Source organism: Propithecus coquereli, unplaced genomic scaffold (genome assembly GCF_000956105.1).
Source record: "Propithecus coquereli isolate 6110/MARCELLA unplaced genomic scaffold, Pcoq_1.0 Scaffold37, whole genome shotgun sequence".
Taxonomy (NCBI): domain Eukaryota; kingdom Metazoa; phylum Chordata; class Mammalia; order Primates; family Indriidae; genus Propithecus; species Propithecus coquereli.
In genome coordinates this window covers 6,044,830-6,065,927 of record NW_012149396.1, presented here as the reverse complement: position 1 = coordinate 6,065,927, position 21,098 = coordinate 6,044,830, and the positions used below count along the sequence as shown (strand labels likewise).

Sequence of the window (21,098 nt, the reverse complement as noted above, 5' to 3'; positions counted from 1 at the left end):
TTTATTTTTTATAAGCTTATAAATTACCTTTATAAATTTTGTCCCCAAACTGGCTAACAATATCTGAGTAGTAATAAATAATATTAACTTAGAAGACTACAGTGTCATGTGATTAACTTGAAAAATCAAGAATACTAAATTTTAATCTAGTAATATTTAAAATACAGCACTTTATCCAATATTGAAATATCAAACCACTTCAGTTCATTATAATTTTATTATTTTATTGAAGATTCAATGTAAGTGAGAAATCATATTGTTAGGACTAAGAATGAAGAAGGATATCCATAAATATTAACCAAAATTATACTTCTCATTCTCATGGTGATATAGATTTCCACTGAAATTGAAAAATGGATCCAAAAGAATGGCAGATATTTTTATCAGTTTCTCACAACTGTGGTTTTCCAGTGGTCCAATTAAAGTACACTGGAGGCAATAATTTGATATGAACATTTACTGTGAATGAAGTAAAATTTAACAATAAGGGAGTATGTGAGTAGCTACAGTTTCTTTTCAGGCAGAGAGCTTGAATTTATTGGAAGCAGATCTCTGCAGTGACTGACCAACACTGCCCCACATTCCCCGCAATCCTTATGACAGACAGACAGCCTGCCTCACATTAATTCACTTCACACCACTTCTATCGATCCACAGCCGGCTCCCTAGTCTCTCTGCACACATTGCCTGTCTGGCTGCCTACATCCACATCAGCACACACACACAAAGGCCATGGAAAGATAACCTTTTGCTTTCCATTAAAGACACAGTATCCACTTTTCCTTCTGCAATATCAAAAATATAAAATATAACAGTATAGATATTGTCTTGTAGAAAAGTCTTCCTGTAAGAAACGTGTGGGTATTTATCCCTTATTCTGAATAATGATCATTTCAATTTATCAAAAACATGTTAGTTTATTAAAGGCCACAGAGAAATTAGAGAAAATAAGCAAAATGTCTTCAAGCTTGAATAAGAATAAAATAATTATTTGGTAACATGAGCTTTGATCTGTATTTTTAAAGACATGAAATACATTTTTTTTCCTAACTACTGTTTTGATTTTTTTTTTTTTTTTTTTAGAAAACTGCTCTTATATAAAACGTTAATTATAAGGAATTCTGGAAGCAACGAAAGGAACATATTTACTAAAAAACACACACGGAATAGAAAAACAAGAAGTATACTGTATCAACAGACTAATAATGTGAATATATAAGGCTTTATTATTCCCCTTTTCCAAAAAGAAGCTGAAAACGATCCATGGTAAAAATCACGCCTAATACTTCTAATTCATTGTATGTACTTTTTCAAAGATTTCAGTTTGATTTGCAGGCTATGAGCTGACTTAATATCAATTTTGGATTAAAAAGACACAAATAAAACAAAGATTTATATTGTTTGACCTACAAAGTGTTATGAAACAAAGGTAAAACTGTCTTGATACACAACTGTACTAAAACATAAAATTATAATCACTGGATGATTAAAAAACCCAAATTATAACCAGAATCATCTATCTCAGAACTGTGCAAAGTATGTTCTCCTAAATAAGAAGGTACCTTTGAAGCCCTTCATGGATTTATTGTTACTTTTATTTTTGCTAGGATTATACAGGCGACACCATCAAATACTAACAAAAACTAAACACATGCAGTACACTAAGTACGTTGTTTTTATAATAACAGTAAGTTGCTTTGGAAATCAAAGAAAGGGAAACTGATGAAGGCTGCTGAAGCTGATGGCTTTAAAATAAGGAAGTTAAGATTTGGATTGGGCCTGAAGAATGGGATGGATCTGAACAAGAGAGAGGCTGGCATCACCAGCAAGAGTAAAGCAAAGCCATTGCAACGATGAAGATAGGTAACCTAACTGTGCAATGTTTCCTTCATTATCATGAATACTCATGGAGCATGCAGGCTACTATATATATATATATATTAATAATAGCAAGCCCTGTACCAGGTATTAGAGACACTAGGGTAAAAAAGACATAGCCTTAGCTTTCGAGATGCTCCCATGAGAGCTGAGGCCATGGGGGGGATGGAAAACAGATCAGTGGTTGCCAAGGATTAGGGGGAGAGGAGTTCATTACAAAAGGGGCTATGTAAGGAAATATGTGAGGTGTTGAAAATGTTTTCTATGGTATTGTGGTGGTGGATACTTGACTCTACTCATCTTTCAAAACTCAAAGACCTATATGCCACACAGAATAAATTTTATTATGTGCAAATTTTTTAAAAATAATGAATTAAGCATAATGCCAGGGAAACTCAGGAGGAACTGAAGATTCTGACAAATGAATCTAAGTGTATTACAAATGCACACCATAATCTCACTGAAGGTGTAAAGAAAAAAGGAGCTGACCTAAGAAACACTAGACAAAAAGGACTATATACAAACACTAATAGCCAGTAAACTGGTTTTTCACATGGTATGAGTTAGCAGTTCTAAATTACTTTTAATGTCTACTAGGGTTGAAGAAACAAGTAAATCTATTGTAGATAACGAGACTCAGGTTTCTCAAGTTCAGAGAAAGAAATTACAAATAGGCAAAGGGGGGAGACTAGAATGAAACCTATGACGGTGGATGAAAATGGGAGATATCAGTCCAAACTCACATCTGTTTTAATATGTATATACACACACACAAAGATAGATACAGAAATAATTATGCCTATGTGGGTATACATAGTTAGTATGCTTACATATGTTTCCCAGTTCTGTCCACTAAGAGGACCCAGAAGCAGTGAAACAGCAACAGCAATAAGCACACCTAGCACCGAGATCTTAGTTTCTAATACCTTCATTAAAAGGAACCAGGGCTCCCTAGAGAAATGGCCGATTCTAGCACTGGGGCAGAGAAACCACTAGATGAGCAGGGAGCACGTGTCAGAAAATAAGGAAGTGCTTTAGGGAAAAATAAAAAGAGAGACCCTATCAAAATGACACTAAAGCCAACTTAAAGAGTTCCCTATGACCAATGCTAGAATGATCTGAGCAACAAATTAGCATTATAAAAGTTCTATTCCTTAAATAGCTATTAAGAGCCTGCTAAGGGCTTGGTGCTGGGTCTTTGCGACAAAAAATAAGGTCCTGGATCTCGGCCCCAAGGAGATCTTAGTGGCGTATCTACTACATGTATTTCTTTCTATGAAGACTGCATAGCTTCAATATCACAGTGAAATACAAACTATGTCTCAAAATGTAAATATATATTTATATATAGAATATAAAGAAAGAAGATAAATGGTAAGCCTCAGAGAAAACTGAGCAAGCAGGTGCATGAATCACATTTACTTCAGCCTGGAAACATGACAAAGTGGCATCAAACTGCTGAAGATATAAACATTCATACACTGTAATGAGCACAATGCATCTATAGAAGCACATCATTATTCCACTACATTACACTGATTAAATCTCACAATTCATTTTAAAGACTATTCATATCTAACCAATGATTTAGAGGAGAATGAAAAGTTGAATTAACTAAGGGAGCACCAATCATTGCCTCTGGCAGAGCTTTTAAAGAATTAACTTGCAAACAAAGTTATAAAAAGAATGAAAAATGAGCCAGACAAGTACCAAGATAGAAGAGATACTACAATGTATAAAGAGAATAGAAACTTTCATTTTTTAACCCGCTCTCAATCACATAGGCATAAGTACACTATCCCCTAGAAATGTAATTGGAAAGAAGGCAACAAATGTATCATGTTTAATTACCGTGGCCCAGGTTTCTTAATTCATTACTGATATTTTGAGTTGAATAATTCTTTGTTGGCAGAGGCAAGGGCTGTCCTGTTTAGCAGCATCCCTGGCCTCTATCCGGTAGATACCAGCAGCACACTCTGCCCAAGTTGTGATAAACAACGTCTCCAGATATTGCCAAATGTTGGGGTTGGGGGCTGGGGAGGATGGTGTGCAAAATCATGCCTGGTTAAGAAACACTGAGCTGGTCTAATAAGTCTCAAAGCTACAAGCGAACTCTCCAAGTCAAGTGAGGTGGGATATGCTTTACCCAAAGGGATCATATTAAAGTCAACTCCCTCTGCACCCACCCTGTAACCACTATTATTGATAGAAATGTGCTGTTCCACCAAAGCAGATCGACATGCTTTCTGCAGATAGTGATTATTATCTAGTTACCATGATTAAATTTTCTATTACAAAACGCAAATAAAACCATTACATCCTTTAAAAGTAAAATGCTTTTAACCGAGGAAATATTATTGTCTTTGGTCCATTTATATATCATCAATAATCACATAACAGATTACAGAAACATTTCCAAAATTAGTGTGTATTTCCCTAGGGCATATATAACATAAAAGTGATGGTAGTGACAGAAAGTGGTTATATATATATAACATTATAGGTAAAGATGATAGGTTTAAAGTGTCTATAAATACCTAAGCAAAGATGACTGAACTAAATGAGATCACATTTCTGTTCATATTTTGCATCTACAACAAAGCTATGCTCCAAGTATGTGCACAATAAAATTTGGTTAAACAACAATGTTGCTTTTAAGTTTTAGCTGGAATTTTTTTTATGACATTTATATTTCAAACACTGGTGTGGAACTAATTAATCACCTGTCAATCAGAGAATGAATTCCTAAATTTTCCATTTATCTCCAGTAAACTACAAGAAAGTGATTTTCTTCTTCTCCTTATAGGGTTCCACTATTAAGGTTCCCGCAAAGAGAAGACTCTTCAGTCCTTAGGATTGCAGTTTGATTTCTTTCCTCTTTAATTAAAAAACAAAAACAGAACAAAACTCATTTCAAAAAATTTGGAGATAATTTTGATTTTTGACTTTTCCTTTTGTTTTCCATTCCATGCATTTCCTTCTACATTGGTCATTAGCACATCTTAATGTAATAAAATTAAAGAAAATGTAAAAGAACCTATTACAGTATGTGGATTTAGTAGGTATTAATTTTTTTTCTTCTTTTGTGTTTTACATAATTACTGAGCTACTATAAATTTAATGACAGAGGTCAGTTAGGTAATCATACCTCATTTTTAGTGGTAAAATGCTATTAAGTATTTTTTGGTGGAAATTTAACTTTTAGAAACATTAACATATTATAAGTAAAATCCCACCATAGTTATCGAGGCAAAAATCTTTATATATCAACTGAGTTTTTGTTGAGTTTTCTAAAAATGATGAGTTTAAAATCAGTAGTCTCAAACAAATAGTCAGTATAGATCTCTTGTTCAAGGTACTTCATTTTCAGAAAATCAACTAAATTAACTTCCCCAGAGTCATGAGACCGCCTGAGTGGGTAGGTGCGGAGAGGGGTGATAAAGGAATCTTCAAATGGAGGTGGAGAAGAAAGATATCCCCACTGTGAAATCCCTTAGTTGTCTGAGAAAGAGGTGTAACCAGTCCTATGAACAAAACACAGGACGAACCCCTCTACATGTTCTCCCTGCAGCTTTTTATTTTTTAATTATTATGGGTACATAGTAATTGTACATCTTTATAGGGTACATCTCCCTGTAGCTTTCTGATGCTTTGCATTCTCAGGCCAGCAGGGCTTGACAACCAGAGCCCTGTACCTTTTAACTGACTACTTGACCTTTTGAGTTGTTTCCCAGAAACAGTGGAATTTCTGCAAGATAAAGGAGTTAAGACTTTTGGGGATTATTAGGAATGGATGATTGTAGTTTCCAATGTGAGAAGGACATGAGATTTGGGGACGAGGGGTTGAATGATATGGTTTGGCAAATCTCATGTTGAAATCTGATCTTCAATGTTGGAGGTGGGGCCTGGTGGGAGGTGTTTGGGTCATGGGAACAGATCCCTTGTGAATGGCCTGGTGCCATCCCTGCGGTAAACGAGTCAATTCTCACTCTAATAGTTCACCCAAGAGCTGGTTGTCTGAAAGAGTGTGGCACCTCCCCCGCACTCTGGCGCCTTCTATTGCCATGTGATGGGCCTGCTCCCTCTTCGCCTTCTGCCTTGATTGAAAGCTCCCTGAAGCCCTCACCAGAAGCAGACACCGGTGCCATGCTTCTTACACAGTCTGCAGAAATGTGAGCCAAATAACCTTTTTTCTTTATAAATTATCCAGCCTCAGATATTCCTTTACAGCAATACAAAATGCACTAAGTGAGGAGTGGGGTGTTGCTATAAAGATACCTGAAAACATGGAAGCAGCTTTAGAACTGGGTACCAGGCAGAGGTTGGAAGAGTCTGGAGGGCTCAGAAGACGACAGAAAAAAGGGGAACGTTTAGAACTCCTTAGAGACTTGTTAAGTGGTTGTGACCAAAATACTGACAGAAATATGGGTCGTCAAGGCCAGGCTGAGGAGGCTCAGATGGAAATGAGGCCAGGCTACCCCTCCCACTGCAGGCCCAGAGACCAAGGAGGACTGAATGGTTTCAGGGGCTAGGCCCGGACCCCCGCTCCCTGAATTTTGCCACCTCAGGAGGCTGCTCCCTATGTCCCCACTGCACCAGCCCCAGCCCCAGCTCAAAGGGCCCCTGGTACAGCTTAGGCTGCCACTCAGAAGTCTGCAAGCCATAAGCCTTGGTGGTGTCCATGTGGTGCTAAGTCTGCAGGTGCACAGAATACGGGGGTGGTGGAGGCTTGGTGGCTTCTGCCTAGATTTCAGAGGATGGATGAGATGGCCTGGGTGCCCAGGCAAGGTCTGGGGTAGAGCCCCGACAGAGAGACTCTACTAGGGCAGTGCTGAGGGGAAATACGGGCTTGGAGCCCCCACTTGGAGTCCCTACCAGGGCACTGCCTGGCGGAGCTACAGGAAAGGGGCCACCAACCCTCCAGACCCCAGAATGGTGGAGCCACTGGCAGCGTGCACCGTCGGCCTGGAACAGCTGCTGGCACCAGACTCAACCGTGAGAGCAGCCATGTGGGTTGCACCCAGCAAAGCCTTGGGGAGGGGGCTGCCTGAAGCTCTGGGCCCACCCCTTGCACCAGTGTACCCAGGATGTGGGACAAGGAGTCCCTTTCTCTTGTCTGATCCCAGTGCCTGTACCACCATTGTATCTTGGAAGTAAATAACCTGTTTTCAATCTTACAGGCTCAACTGGTTGCAGCAACTTGCCTTGAGTCTCAGATGAGACTTTGTACATTTGAGCTGATGGTGCAAGGAATTACGCCAAGACTCACCAGCCCTCACTAACTTGTACACATTCCTTAACAACCCTGTAAAAGTCCCTACTCTCTGTTAGTTGGGAAGATGGATTTGAGGATGCTCTGCCCACATCTGTGCTCCCCCCAATCTCTTGGCTGACATCATTCCTATTAAAAATCCATTTCTTCCTTGGCAATCCTTGTCCCAGTAATTGGCTTTCTGTGTGGCGAGCAACCAGACCTAAGGTGGACCCCCCTGCAGTTTCAGTAACAGAGGCACCACTTCCAGTGGCACTACGTGCATGGCTATCCTACAAATTCCACCAACTGCAAGAACCATGGGTGACAGATGTTACTTTTATATAAATTACACTGATACATAACATAATCCTACAATTTATATGATTCAGTTTATATGAGTCAGTTAGCTAAATGGTATGGTTGTGATTTCAAGCTAAAAATTTTTTACCTTCAAAGAATAGAAACTCATCATCAGTGTTACATATTAAAACCTTTGTTATATTCACAGTTCCTATTTAACATTGTGTTGGAAGTATTAGCTAATTCAATTGTACAAGCAAAATGAAACAAATGAATCTAAATATGTATCAAGTTGGTGGTATAATCACACAGAGAGGACCTATTTCCAGTGACTTTTAAGTGCAGTAATTTCACTGGTCATCTCTAGGGGCTTATATCTTAAGGACAAACTGCAAAAATCCAAACAAAATCAAACAAAGCCAGACCTAGTGGCACCCGCCTGTAATCCCAGCTACTCAGGAGGCTGAGGCAGCAGGATCACTTGAGTCCAGGAGTTTGAGACTAGCCTGGACAACATGGAGAATACAAACAAACAAGAACACCCACACAGTGTTTTTGGTAACCGTATTGTTTGTGGTAGTGCTGATAGTCTTCTGAACTGTTGTGTGTGTTTGTGCGGGAAAGCACATGAGTAATTACACAGATGTTATTTAGAACCAAGATTATGAAAGTGGGAGAAGGTAGACACAGATGTAATCTTATGAAATTAAGTAAAAATTCTGCAGACCCAAACTCAAAAGTATTATATACACTCTAAGATTCCAATGAAAGTGCATATGCATGTGTCTACCAAAAAGGCCGGTGACAGTGAACAGCCAAATAGCAAGGAGCATGTCAGTTTGTGATCTGAAAATACCATTTCCCACTAAAGGACCAAGGCTCCTACATGAATTAAATCAGGTTCAAGTCAGGAAATGTACAAGGTAAGCACGGAATATCTTGTCAGCAAGTAAGCCATCAAAGACATTTTACCAAAAGGATTCAGGAGTCAACTAAAGAAGCTCCCACTGATCAGATGGGACAATTTGAACAATGATAAGAACAATTACTGTAATGGACCGAAACCTAAACATGTTTCAATCCACGAATTCATACTAATACTTAAATAAAGAATTCATATTTAAAAAATAACCTCGAGTCTTTGTTCTGTCCTTTCTGAAGTGCAACTCAGGATATAAAATAGCTAATGAGGGTAAGATTCTCCTTAGAGAAGTAGTCTACCTAACAAATGAAGAAGGCATGTTAGAATTCACAATATCAGGATTTGCTACCCTAACGGGCAAAAATCATCACAGTACAAACTTTCTAATTTCTCCCACAAAGAAATCACAAAGAAAAGGACGGAGAAGAGGGCGGTGGAGACAAGTAGATGATTGATTGATTGATGGCTAGAAATTCTATAGATTGAAAGAAATCTAAGAGACATATCAACCAACTATAACATATAGACTTTTTTTGAATTCTAAATTGAATAAACTATTAAAAAATTATGAGACTTATTGGGAAAATATAAACACTGACTGAGTTATTGGATAATATTAAGAAATTGGCTTTAATTTTTTTGGCATTCTAAGAGTATTTTAAGTTTTTTTTTTTTTTTTTTTTTTTTTGAGACAGAGTCTCACTCTTTTTGCCCAGGCTAGAGTGAGTGCCGTGGCATCAGCATAGCTCACAGCAACCTCAAACTCCTGGGCTCAAGCAATCCTTCTGCCTCAGCCTCCCAAGTAGCTGGGACTACAGGCATGCGCCACCATGCCCGGCTAATTTTTTCTATATATTTTTAGTTGTCCGATTAATTTCTTTCTATTTTAGTAGAGACGGGGGTCTCACTCTTGCTCAGGCTGGTCTGGAACTCCTGAGCTCAAATGATCCGCCCACCTCGGCCTCCCAGAGTGCTAGGATTACAGGTGTGAGCCACCGTGCCCAGCCTATAGGTTTTTTTTTTAAAGATACTTATCTTTTAAGATACAAACAGGTATTTATAGATAAGGGGATACTGTGTTTGAGAACTGCTTCAAAATAATGGGGTGGGGGACAAGATGAACGGGTATTGAGAACATAAGACTGCCCAGGAGTTAGTAACTGTTGCAGCTAAGCAATAGGTACGTGGAAGGTCATTACATTACTCTACTTTTAAATATGACTGAAATACTACAAGATAAAAAGTTTTAAAAACTGAATAGAAAAACACATATTTTTAAAATCCAAAACCAGTCTATAAAGTTATACTTTGGCAAACAGATCGTTTAACAAACGATCCCGAATTCTCTCTGCAGCAACTCTAAGAGGAATAAGAAATAAAGATTTACTGATTAGCAGTAAAGGTTATTACGACTTCTTTGAAATGATCCTTGTTTGACATGTTTTCTCCCCAAATCCATCCTCCCTCCCCCCATCAAGTGCTACTAAGGATGTTTGGCACATTAATAGAAAGGAAAGAGGTAAGTCTGCTTTTGTAAGCATTTAAATGTGCATTGGTCAAATGTTAAAGAAAAAAAAAGTTTATCTCTGTTATCCTATTCATGTGTTTGAATGATAAACTAACTTCAAGAATGAGTTTCTGTTGTTCACCATGATTACCTCATGCAAACCACAGGGCCACAGGGCATGCTTTGCCAATGATGAAAAGAGGTAGCAAGTATGTACAGAATTACCTACATTAGAATTCCTCAACCCAAAATTTAATCTAAAACAAAAATCTCTTGCACATACTTTAAATTTTTAGTGCAAAAGAAAAATAATCAAAAGTCAAGGAGTGTGCTTTAGAAAGGCATACAAATTGATTTACTGATTCTACACAGAACATGTCACAGACACTTTACTGTACTATGCCTTAAAAAAAAAAAAAAAGAAAAAGGATATCCAAATTAACATATCTAACCTCATCCAATGGCAATTCATTAAGTCAAATGTGTAAAAAGTGATTATTGTGAAGGTTTACCAACTGGATCATGGCTATGAAAAGATGACTGAGTTTGTATGAATCTACACTCACAACATGTAACATTGCAGTTACATAAAGAACAAGTAAGTTCTAAAACCAGACAGGTGGCCAATCCATGTCTGACAGGTTAACATATTTTAAATCAAAATAATATTTTTTTCCCTAATTATTGTCATCTGATTTAGAAACTATAAAATGAAAAAATACAGGTCCTTGGTTGTAGAGGTAAGAATCACCTTTTGAAACTCATCCCACCTGCCTCTCACCTTTACCTTTGAGAACCACCACACTAAGTTCCTTGGGTAGTAATGAAATGAAATAGTAAAGGCTCTGGCCCCAAGTACCCATCAAGTTCTATACGAGAAAAGCTTAGGATGGTCTTGGGATCATCTCAGAATCCTGACCACACCTTAAAAATGGGTGATATCTGATATTATGTGGTCACTTTAAAACCTAAATAAATATTTTATGAAAAGCACCACGACTCTCTAGATTAAGACTACCAATGCTCAATCCTCCACCCAATACCCACAATTCAGAGATTTGTTTCTAGTTTAGTTTCTCTGACTTTGATATTATTTGCATTGAAGACTGATCCTTGCGCTTAAGGAATAAAAACTCAAACAAATCAAAATCAAAACAAAACCTGAGTAAGACTTATAAGTCACCCCCTAACAGGAAGTAAGAAAAAGCCTCCTTTACTTCATGCCTGAGATATAAAAGTGTCTCAAAAATAAGCTAATTTATATCTTTATATTTATATGCTATGCCAGAACTAGTCTAGTAATGTTTAATTATTAGACAAGGAGGTAACTGAATTATATATTTTAAAATAAGAACTATCCCTGCTCCTCTTCTCCCACTTCCATTCCCCAAAGCTGTGTATTCTTTTGTCCAAATACACATTTCAAATTTAAGTCTCATTTTTTCCTAGTAAAATGTGAAGTCCTTTCATAATGATTACAAAAAAGAACCATGAATATAGCACTGACATTGACTATAGAAAAAATTTTTAAAAACAACAAGCAATAAAATAGGTGGTTATGGTTGTTTTCATCTCTAAATCAAGCAAGGAAAATCTTTTCCAGTGATAGGTAAGTTTTATAGAACAAACACAGAAAATATGTACAGAAAAATTACAAAAATACTAAGTACTGTTACAGATGACTGGATTGGCATTTAACAGGCTGAAAGAAACCAGATCAATCTCAATCTTGCTGGGGTCAATTCGGGTGCTCAAACAAATAAAACAAATTTTTTTCTTTATGTTTGTGTACTAGAGGTGTTAAAATATTAACCAAGTCTGCAAATGTCATGCACAATGAAACCATTTATAAATATTAAAACATATTTAAAATATATATTTGTATCAAAATCTGCTTAATAAAAACAGATAGCTGATGTAATAAATCATTAGGACAATATCACTAGGGAAAAATAAAATATAAAATGCCATATTTCAAATAAAAGCAGGGAGAGGAAGAATGAATTAAACATGATGTTAACGTATAGTTTGATCATTTTAATCTCAGAATTTATAAATGACACTAGAACAAAATCTGCCACTAGCTGTTACAATCAAAATATTATAGGTAAAATAGGTTCATATAATTTTCTTACAATAACTTTAAATCACTGTTTTCCTTCCAAACCACATGATCTAGTCTGACACATGCAGATCACAAGGCCAAATTAAAATAAGACAACACTGCAAATATATATAATATGCAATTAATCATAAAGAAATAAGAGAATCAGAAATACAGCATAAAATTATAAATACTTTACAATCCAAAAAAATTGGATTTCTGCATGCAAATTCAGTGTCTAAGAGTTAAAACACCAGAAGATTATCAACTTGGCTTTTTGTTCTGTAAAAACAAATTGAACAGGACTCTGAGTATCTGTACTGGAATAATCTGTACCAGAATAAAGAAAATTTATATTTAAAAGCTTACTAGACACTTGTTCTATTACAAAGACATGTTCCGGTATTCATGTGCAGTGTTTTGTAAAGTACTTTATTTCCATTAGCATTACAAATTTTTGTTCTTCAGCAAATCAGCAAGAGAATAATGGCACGAATCAATATCATACTCTTCATAGCAACTAATATTAGGTCATTTATTATAGCAAAGGCCACTAGAATCTCAGCTAAGGGTATATCAGGCATTTCCATTTGAACACCATTTTTTTTTTTTTTTTTTTAAAGAGTGCATCACAGGTTGAATGAGTGTTTTTCTTTTATAAGTCTGCATAGGCTTAAGTACCTTCAACTTCTTAAAGCAGACAGTAAGTGAACACACATCTCAAAGAATGTCAGTTATGCCTCCTAGGGGCCTTGCCACCAACTACAACTGTATGAAACATAACACATTTTTGCATTGAAAGTATGGAGATGGGGAGAGACTCGTGAAAGAGAAAAGGGGGGCATAAATAACTAAAATTATATCAAAGCCTTTCAGCCCCAACAGCTTGGCTACAGGGGCCAGAAGATTACCAGTGTCCCCTAAGAGGGATGAGGTGGAGAGAAGGTGAAAAGTGCCACACTTGATGGAATCGCCCCATGTCCTCACTGCTACACAAGGAACAAGTGACTGAATTTCCTTATGCTTCACTCCTTGCTTTGTCCCACAAAGCGGCAACCTGTCATGGGGCTCCTGTTGACAACCTGAAAGCAGGCTGTTGGCTCTATTGGTAGAGTACCCTGTATACGGAGGAGTTCCCAGGCAGCAGGAAGTGACCTACCCCAGTGGAGTTCCTAACCTACAGCATTACTTGATGACAGAGTTTTCTGTTTATTACTTAAAAATAAAAGTCCAAACAACCAATCTATCCAGGAATGCTTTTGTTTTTAATTTGCCACTTTACTATTCTAATTTCCAAGACTTATTAAAAAGATATAAGGAAAATCATAAGAATATTAAATGTTACCTCAAAGAACTCAAGTCACATGGAACAAACAGATTTTCCTTTTAGATAGTTGTGACTGATTCAGAAATTTCATTGTTATTCCATTAGGTTAGTGGCCAAATATAGATAAGTAGAACAGTTCAATGCTGTTAAATACATGATCAGTCTAGAGCGCTTAAAATTAAGCTCAATAGCTCTGACACTCTGGAAGAAAAAAGAGGAACAAATCCCTTAGGCCCCAATGAAACACTGCAAATAGATAAGATACGGATACAGTGTGTTTTGCATATCATCGTTTGTCTTAAGACAAACCCTTTCTGCCTCACAATATTAAAATTCACAAAGGACAGTAGTTTTTAATCGGAATCACTCAGTCATAATTTAATACTTTCCCTTTCTGATAACAATGCAGAATCATTTCCAGTTGGCTTTGTGAGCACTGTAAGGCAACTATTACAAGTATTTCGGAGGAAACCTCATGCTTTAATTTCAGCTGATTCACAAAACAGGCCTTACAAAAGGGGTATTTTAGAATTATCAGTTCTTTGTGAGCAACCAAATGACTTTCCCTTTCTTTCTGCGATTATGATGTTCTTGCTCAAAAAGAAAAGACACCCAGAATGCCACAAAAGACTTGAGAAAGTGGTGGAGTAAGCAGAAAGTGAGGAGCCAGCAGGGACGCCACAAAGTGCTTACACTAAAGCTTAGGCATTTTTTCATCAGAGAGGTCTTATTTTTAGCTAGTTTACTCTTATTTTACATTTAATTCAAATAAACTTGGTTACCAGGTGTCTACACTCCCACGACACTGAAAACAGCAAACTAGAAATCAGGGCAGAAGCTACTAGGGGTGAGACGAAATAGCCCAAGAGCAATAAAAATTGATGACAATTACTAGACAATAAAAAGAGGAGGAAGGAAAATTATAAAAAATACAATATGAAACAAAAGAGGCATATCTATCTGGGGGCTTTTTCATTCAGATGAAGAGGTACATTCTCTTCCACAAGCAAGTGGTGGTAATTTTACAGCATGGGCCAAAACAACACCTCTGGTTTCTGAGAAGTTTAAAAAACCAGAGACTTTTTGAAATATTTCAACAAAAATTGGATAAATTTTTTAAAATAATCTGAACATCTAGTGATTTTTCAAACCCTTACTTATCCAGAAAATCATTCCTTAAAAACAATCATCTCAGAGAGTTCCAGATAACTAGGGCATACATAAAAAAAGAAAGAAGGAAGAATGTTGTATAGTTTAAGGCCTTTGTGGGGGAGGGAGGCTCACTTAAATCATATTTATCAAACCCTCTCCCTATCCATTCCCCCCACCCTCCTCCCACCAATAAACCCTGAAAATATCTGCCTACCAAAGACTACACTAATATTTAAATTATTTTTACCAGCTACAATATACTTTTCCACTACCTCTATAATATATAGTTCCTCCTTACCTTCTTGTATATTGTTGGTCCATCCACATTTGTGCTCAGAATGACCACTACTTTATAATCATCAGAAAAGTGACTTCAATTCCAGGTTAAAATAGGTACTACAGTGGGGCTTGTTGGAAGTCAAACCCAAAACATTTACTAGGAGGGTCTTTCATTGAACAAAGAAATCCTATTCTGTTTCCAAGGGGGATAAAAAGACGAGCCTAACCCTGGTAACCTTAACACAAAAGGAAGCTAAAAAGGCAGGGACTCGATAAGAACAAAGGATTGTGCTTTCTGATGACATCAATACGTATTAAACACGATGTGTTACACATCCTTCTATCAATATCTGAGATGATAAATTTGCAAATTAATACTACATTGGCCATAACTGCATAAAATTACAGTGGCACCCGCTTTAGAAGAGATTTTGATTTACATAACGGTAGTGACTTTTATGTGTTTAATGTTTCTGAAACTAAAAGAGGAGATGAGCCACTGTGAGCAAGCAGAATACAATGTGAGAGAAATAATTACGCTTGTGACCTCATGCCCTATAAGGTCACTCTGCATCGCAGGCCAAAGGAAATCAGGAACCATCAGCATTTACCTCCGAGTAGTCACTGACAGAAACGAAGGGCAAGTGTGAGCGTATTTCATAAACCAGCAGGTGCTTGACCTCATAAAAAAGTCAATTATCAAAATGCTACATGTAGAATGTCACAAATAAGAAATATATAAAATAAGGTTCTGTACAACATCTGTACTTCAAAAGAAATCTGAGACAACTCATAACATTTATCTTTATCCAAATTGTAATACAACAGTTTCACAAAATAACAATAATCCCTGTTTAGTAAGAATAATCAATAAACTTTTAAAAAGTGTTTTGGAACATAGAAATGACTACATATACATGCTAAAGAGGACTCAGGCAAGATCTGAAATATTTGTGTAAGTCAGTATTACGAAAATGTACGCAGTGTGTATTGTTTGAGTCCTATTACCATTAGAATAGGACTCACAATGCACTCATCCTCAAATTTTCTATCAGAAATTAGGCATCAGAAGTTTATATACTCATAGTTGTAAAGGATAAAATGTTTCCTGACTAGATCAAGGACAGAGCTCCATTACTTGAAGCAAAATTCTTGTTTCACTCAATTAGGACTTAATTCTTACAAAAATCTGTGAATTGGCTTTTCAGTTAAGGTGGACTATTGCTCCTTTTTCTTCCCAGTAATCTCCAGTCTACTGCCAGAATCTCTGGGCCGCATAAAGTGAATTCTGAGGCACCAGCAATAAGGAGAAGTATGGAAACCAGTATGGGCAAGAGAAGGGGAATAGCCAGCCAACATTCACCATTTGTACTATGTACTGTGCTGGAAGCTTTACAATGTTTCTCATTAAATGCTCTCAAGAGTCCTAAGAGCCAGGCACAGTGACACACCTGTAGTCCCAGCTGCTCAGGAGGCAAAGGCAGGAATATCCCTTGAGCCCAGGAGTTCGAGTCCAGCCTGGGCAACATAGCAAGACCCCCCATTTCTTTAAAAAGAGAGATAGAGAAGCAACTGGCTTTGACCCATTACTTTTCTTAGGTTCTTAAACCTGTGAAAGGCTTTTTATTGCATAATGTACCTAAATAAAATACACAAGGTCTGAGTCAATAAGATGAGTTGACTTGAATTGTCACTTAGTCCTAGCCCAATCGCTTACTGACTGTGAACTCAGAGAACGTTACTACCCACTTTAAACCTCTGACTCTAAGTCTCTAAGATGAAGGCCTATCACAGGCCATCAGCTCTCTATGTCATTCTGTTTTTCAGGTAAGAGCATATTCTGAGTTTTAGGCAAATATCTAATAAAGGCACTCTGAGACAAAGCTCAGTCATAAGTTAGGAGCTGCCAATATCGCTTAGGAAATTACAACAGTTTTTAAATGTTTTGAAAGATTAAATTATAAGAAAATATCTGATGAATCGTACATTTACCAGATCTATTGTTTAAATATTTTCCCTACTTTGTGATGAAGAAGATTCCTATGCTAGAAACAGGTTTTAAGTTTCTAAAACAATGCTTTATAGTGTAACTTGCTACAATGATCATCTCCTCAAACATTAGTGACAATGGTAGAGGCGATTTCAGTACAAGCATGTGGGTGGCAGGTGTGGGCTGTCTACCAGCTGGCTCCATAACCTTTTGATCCCTTCGGACAGCAAATCTGTTCAACAGCCCTATGTGGTCATTCCTCATTTGTTGTATGCTTTCTTTTCCTTTCATACATTCAGAATCCCTACTCCTTTAGCTCGACACCCTTTTATTAAAATAGAAAGCTCCCAGTAAAGCAAACTGAAACTAATTTACACTCAGTCAGTACAAAAGTTCCAGAAAAGATTAACATATTATTTCAAGAGTTGTTAGTGTGTGATGTTTTAGTTACATATGCAATGCATGTTTGTTTATTCTTCTCCTAAAAAGAAAAAAAAAATTACAGTAACTGACAGGATTAAAATTTAAGTAAGCCAGCATTTAGTTAATAATGAAGTACTCCAGAATACTATAATTAAATACAAAGGACTTAATTACATAAATAGAAAGGTTTAAATCTGACCTAAGAACAACCCAACTTATGTTTAAACAGTGATGATGAGAACCATTAAAGAGTAATATTCTAACAATTATTTTTCTGCTCCATTTTGTTGTTGTTAAATATAATACGGCTGGAAAGGACACTGTCTGAAAGTAATATTAGTTAAGCCCAATATCTAATCATTCTTCCACCCCAATTAAGGTCTAAGGACGCTGGAGCAAGCAGGATAGAATAAATAGTGGTTAAGACAATGAGTGTTTGAGTCTGACAGTCACTTAGTAACTGAGGGGCCTTCAGAAAGTTTCTTAATCTTCCTGGCCTCAGTTAACTCACCTGAAAGGAAACAAAAGGGGTAGGGGATAGAGGGGGGTGATGACAATAGTACCTACTTTCCAAGTTTATTGTAATGGTTAAATGAAATAACAAAGATGAGGTACTTAGCAAAAGCCTGACACAGAGAAAGTATCCAATTAATGGTAGGTATTATCATTATTTTACTTATACTTTATCCTCTCTGAACCCACTAACAGCCCTCTTGCTTAGCAACAGAGGCCTTTCTACCATTACTTCAGGGAGTAATATATGGCTATATTATGCCCTCAACTAACTCATGCTCTCCTTTCCAGGAACAAAATAAAATGGCATCCACCACCAATGCTAATGGCCCCTATCTTCCCAAATTGTCAAGAATACAACACTGTACTAATCTGTGGTGTTTCTCAGACCTTTACATGCAATCAGTAATCAAGGGTTAGAAATTATCTTTTATTCTACCCATCTACATTTAGGTCTGGATCCCCTATCCCTTTCTGTAATAGTCCCCTAGCTACTTATTCTACTTTATCCATTCCCCCACTTCACATTAGTCCACCATTCTAAGTGAAGATGTCTTAAAAATGTTTCTTAATATTTTCATAAAAACATTCTCCTTTTAAAAGAATCTCTAGTGATTTGTAATTTTCTAGTTTCACCTTCAACCAACTCTAAAGTACTATACTTATAGTTTGTACTTAACTCTGGTTTATGATGAGCTGATCATCTAACTCGGTAATATTTTCTCAAATATTATAAAGTGGATGCCCACAAGTCATAAACAAAGAACACTGTTCCAGACTATCTAGTCAAATACTCACGAGCAGATCTTTTTCCCCAATTTTTCTTTTACATCATGGAAATTTATTTTAAAATCTGCACATATTTAAAAAAGAATTTTAAACCTAATATCTTACATAGAGTCCATACGTCTACAGGCCTGGTTTTCAAAATTTAACTTCCTATTATTAAAATGGAAACATTCTCAGCAAAGCAAAGGAAAACTAACATTCACTGAGTACTTATTCTATTACTCAAACAGTTAAGAATTTTAACTGGAGTTGTTAATGTGTGATGTTTATATGCGAAATATATATTTGAATTTTTATAGACTATACAGTATTTATTTAACAAATACAGTGCTTATTATGGGCTAGGTACTGTCGGGTGTACTCAGAAAGATTAACTCATTCCTTACACATAATAACCCTATAAAGTCCTACTATCATCTTCATTTTATCTATGACAAAACTAAGGCTAAGAAAGCTTAAGTAAAGTGCCCAAGGTCACATGCCTATACAAATATTGACTATAGTCACCACTGGCAAACATTTGGTAGAGGTGGACCAGTTATAACAGCTATGACCCTTTCTGAATTTTGCTTCCATTTTCCTTCTTGTACAATCATATACTGTCTATCTTGACATGTGCAATGAGTATTTCACTACCAAGAATAACTAGTATTGGCAAAAGGTCAGTTAAAATGACTCCACCTAAAACCCAGGCTAAATTTTCATAGTAAACATTTTTTAAACATATTGTTGAGACTTAATCTTTAAAAAATGAAACTAATTTACCTTATAATCAATATAACTTAGGTTAAAATTTTACTTGTAAACATTTTATAGAAGAATAAAGAATTAGTCAAATGCTGAATTGGAATGAGCACACTTTTTCTGAGAAGAAAAAAACTGTGATAACACACTATAACTTTTTTCCAATGTACATTTGACCTAGCAGTATGATTACAAAGGTTTTATTTTGCAAGAAATATTCAAAAACTTCAACAATTTCCCAATATATTCAAATTATGATCTTTTGGAAGACCCATCAGTTAAAATCCTTGCTAGTTTTCTCTTTTTCAATAATACACAGATCTAATTCTACCAGATCTTTGTTTTTAAAGAAGTCACAATTCCAACTTCAACTTGCAAGGGATGGTATATTTGTACTTGCATATCATCAGATCAATATCTAACAAGTTGGCATCCATAAGTATAATAATGCAATGGGCAGAGACAGATGTTAGTGTTAAATACAGGATTTTTGATTGGGAATTAATTTTATGAGGGGTCAGTTTGTTAATGAATATTTTGATGTTAGATAGCTTTTGCTTTTTTTTTTTTTTTTTTTTTAACCAAATGCCAAACTATAGAGAGTCAGAAAATAAAAAAGAAGAACTTGAGGATCCTTTCTATTCACTTTAAGGTTAACCACTCATTTTTGTTGATAGGTAGTAGCATACATATCTGTGAGTCTGGGTACTTTTCCACATATGCTTGCAAACAAACGTTGTAGAAAAGCATGAGAACTCTTACGTGATATGACGTGGTCCATGTATTGAGGTAAATAAGGAGCCCAGGCATCGATGGTTTCCTTCCGTCCTGCCTGCTCAATTCTTCTCAGTTCTGCTAGAAGCAGGGCCTGTGCAGCTTCTCTTACCTAAGAAAATCACAGATCCAAATGTAAAAATAGAAAATAGATCAGTTGATGAGGTGAGTGTTTATAAACTAGGAAGTTCATAATGAAATAAAGCTAGAAAAAATAACCGTATTTATTTACATGAGAAAAACTACTAACCAAATAATGAATTAAGTACTTAAAAGAGGAATAAACTAAATGCTAGCAAATTATCAAGGGCATTTTAATTAATGATCTCACTAAAAAATATTTTAACATTAATGGATGGAATTATGTTTGGACATTTAATCAGTTTTGGGTTTAAAACTACATTTTCCTAAGTATTCTTGAGCTTTAATGTAGCATTTGAATTTTAAAATTTCCACATATTATAATATATAATTAATATTAATAATTAATATTATTAAAGTCTCCATTACTATTAAAATTTTCTCTTTTAGCTTGAAAAAATTCAACCCTTATCTACTGAATTTATTTATATTATATATACTAAATAGGTATTATTTACACAAATATGTATAAATTCACATGATTCTTGTGTACCTAAGACATGCTTAAACAATTTGTTTTTGACAAATAGGTGAATATATTTCTGTGTAATGGCATAACTTCTTTTAGTTCTATAGAGGAAATCATTTTTCTAAATTATAACCATTTTTTTCAATGTGGCATACACACTTTGCAGTTTTAGTTTAGTTTTATTTTGATTTTGGCAAAAGTGCCACAGGCATGAGGTCAACAAAGGTTGTCAATATTAAGTGATACACTATCCAATTTATTAACTCTTTATAACTAAAAAGATAACTCAGTAGCATCTGAATAAAAGTTTGAATAAAAATGTTGTTTTTAAGTATAAGTAACTTTTGAAGTGAATTCAAAATGTTATTCAATTCAAACCCATGAAAATTTTAGTATTCAGCAATCCCACTGGGAGTTGAAGACAGACAGACCAGGAAAGGGGCAAATATGCTACCAGTATTTATTGGAAAATTATTATTTAAAAAATTAAAAATCTTGAATAATGAGAACTGCTATAGCTATACAGAGCAAA

At 35.9% G+C, this 21,098-nt stretch overlaps 1 protein-coding gene across 1 annotated transcript in view; it reads right to left on the bottom strand.

The window, feature by feature from the left end:
- WDR7 (WD repeat domain 7) overlaps window positions 1-21,098 on the bottom strand; it is a 312,258-nt gene that overhangs the window by 182,019 nt on the left and 109,141 nt on the right. Inside the window, exon 18 of the mRNA XM_012651797.1 lies at window positions 19,945-20,068. Within this exon, the coding sequence (XP_012507251.1) occupies window positions 19,945-20,068 (124 nt within the window). The remainder of the gene's footprint in view (window positions 1-19,944; window positions 20,069-21,098) is intronic.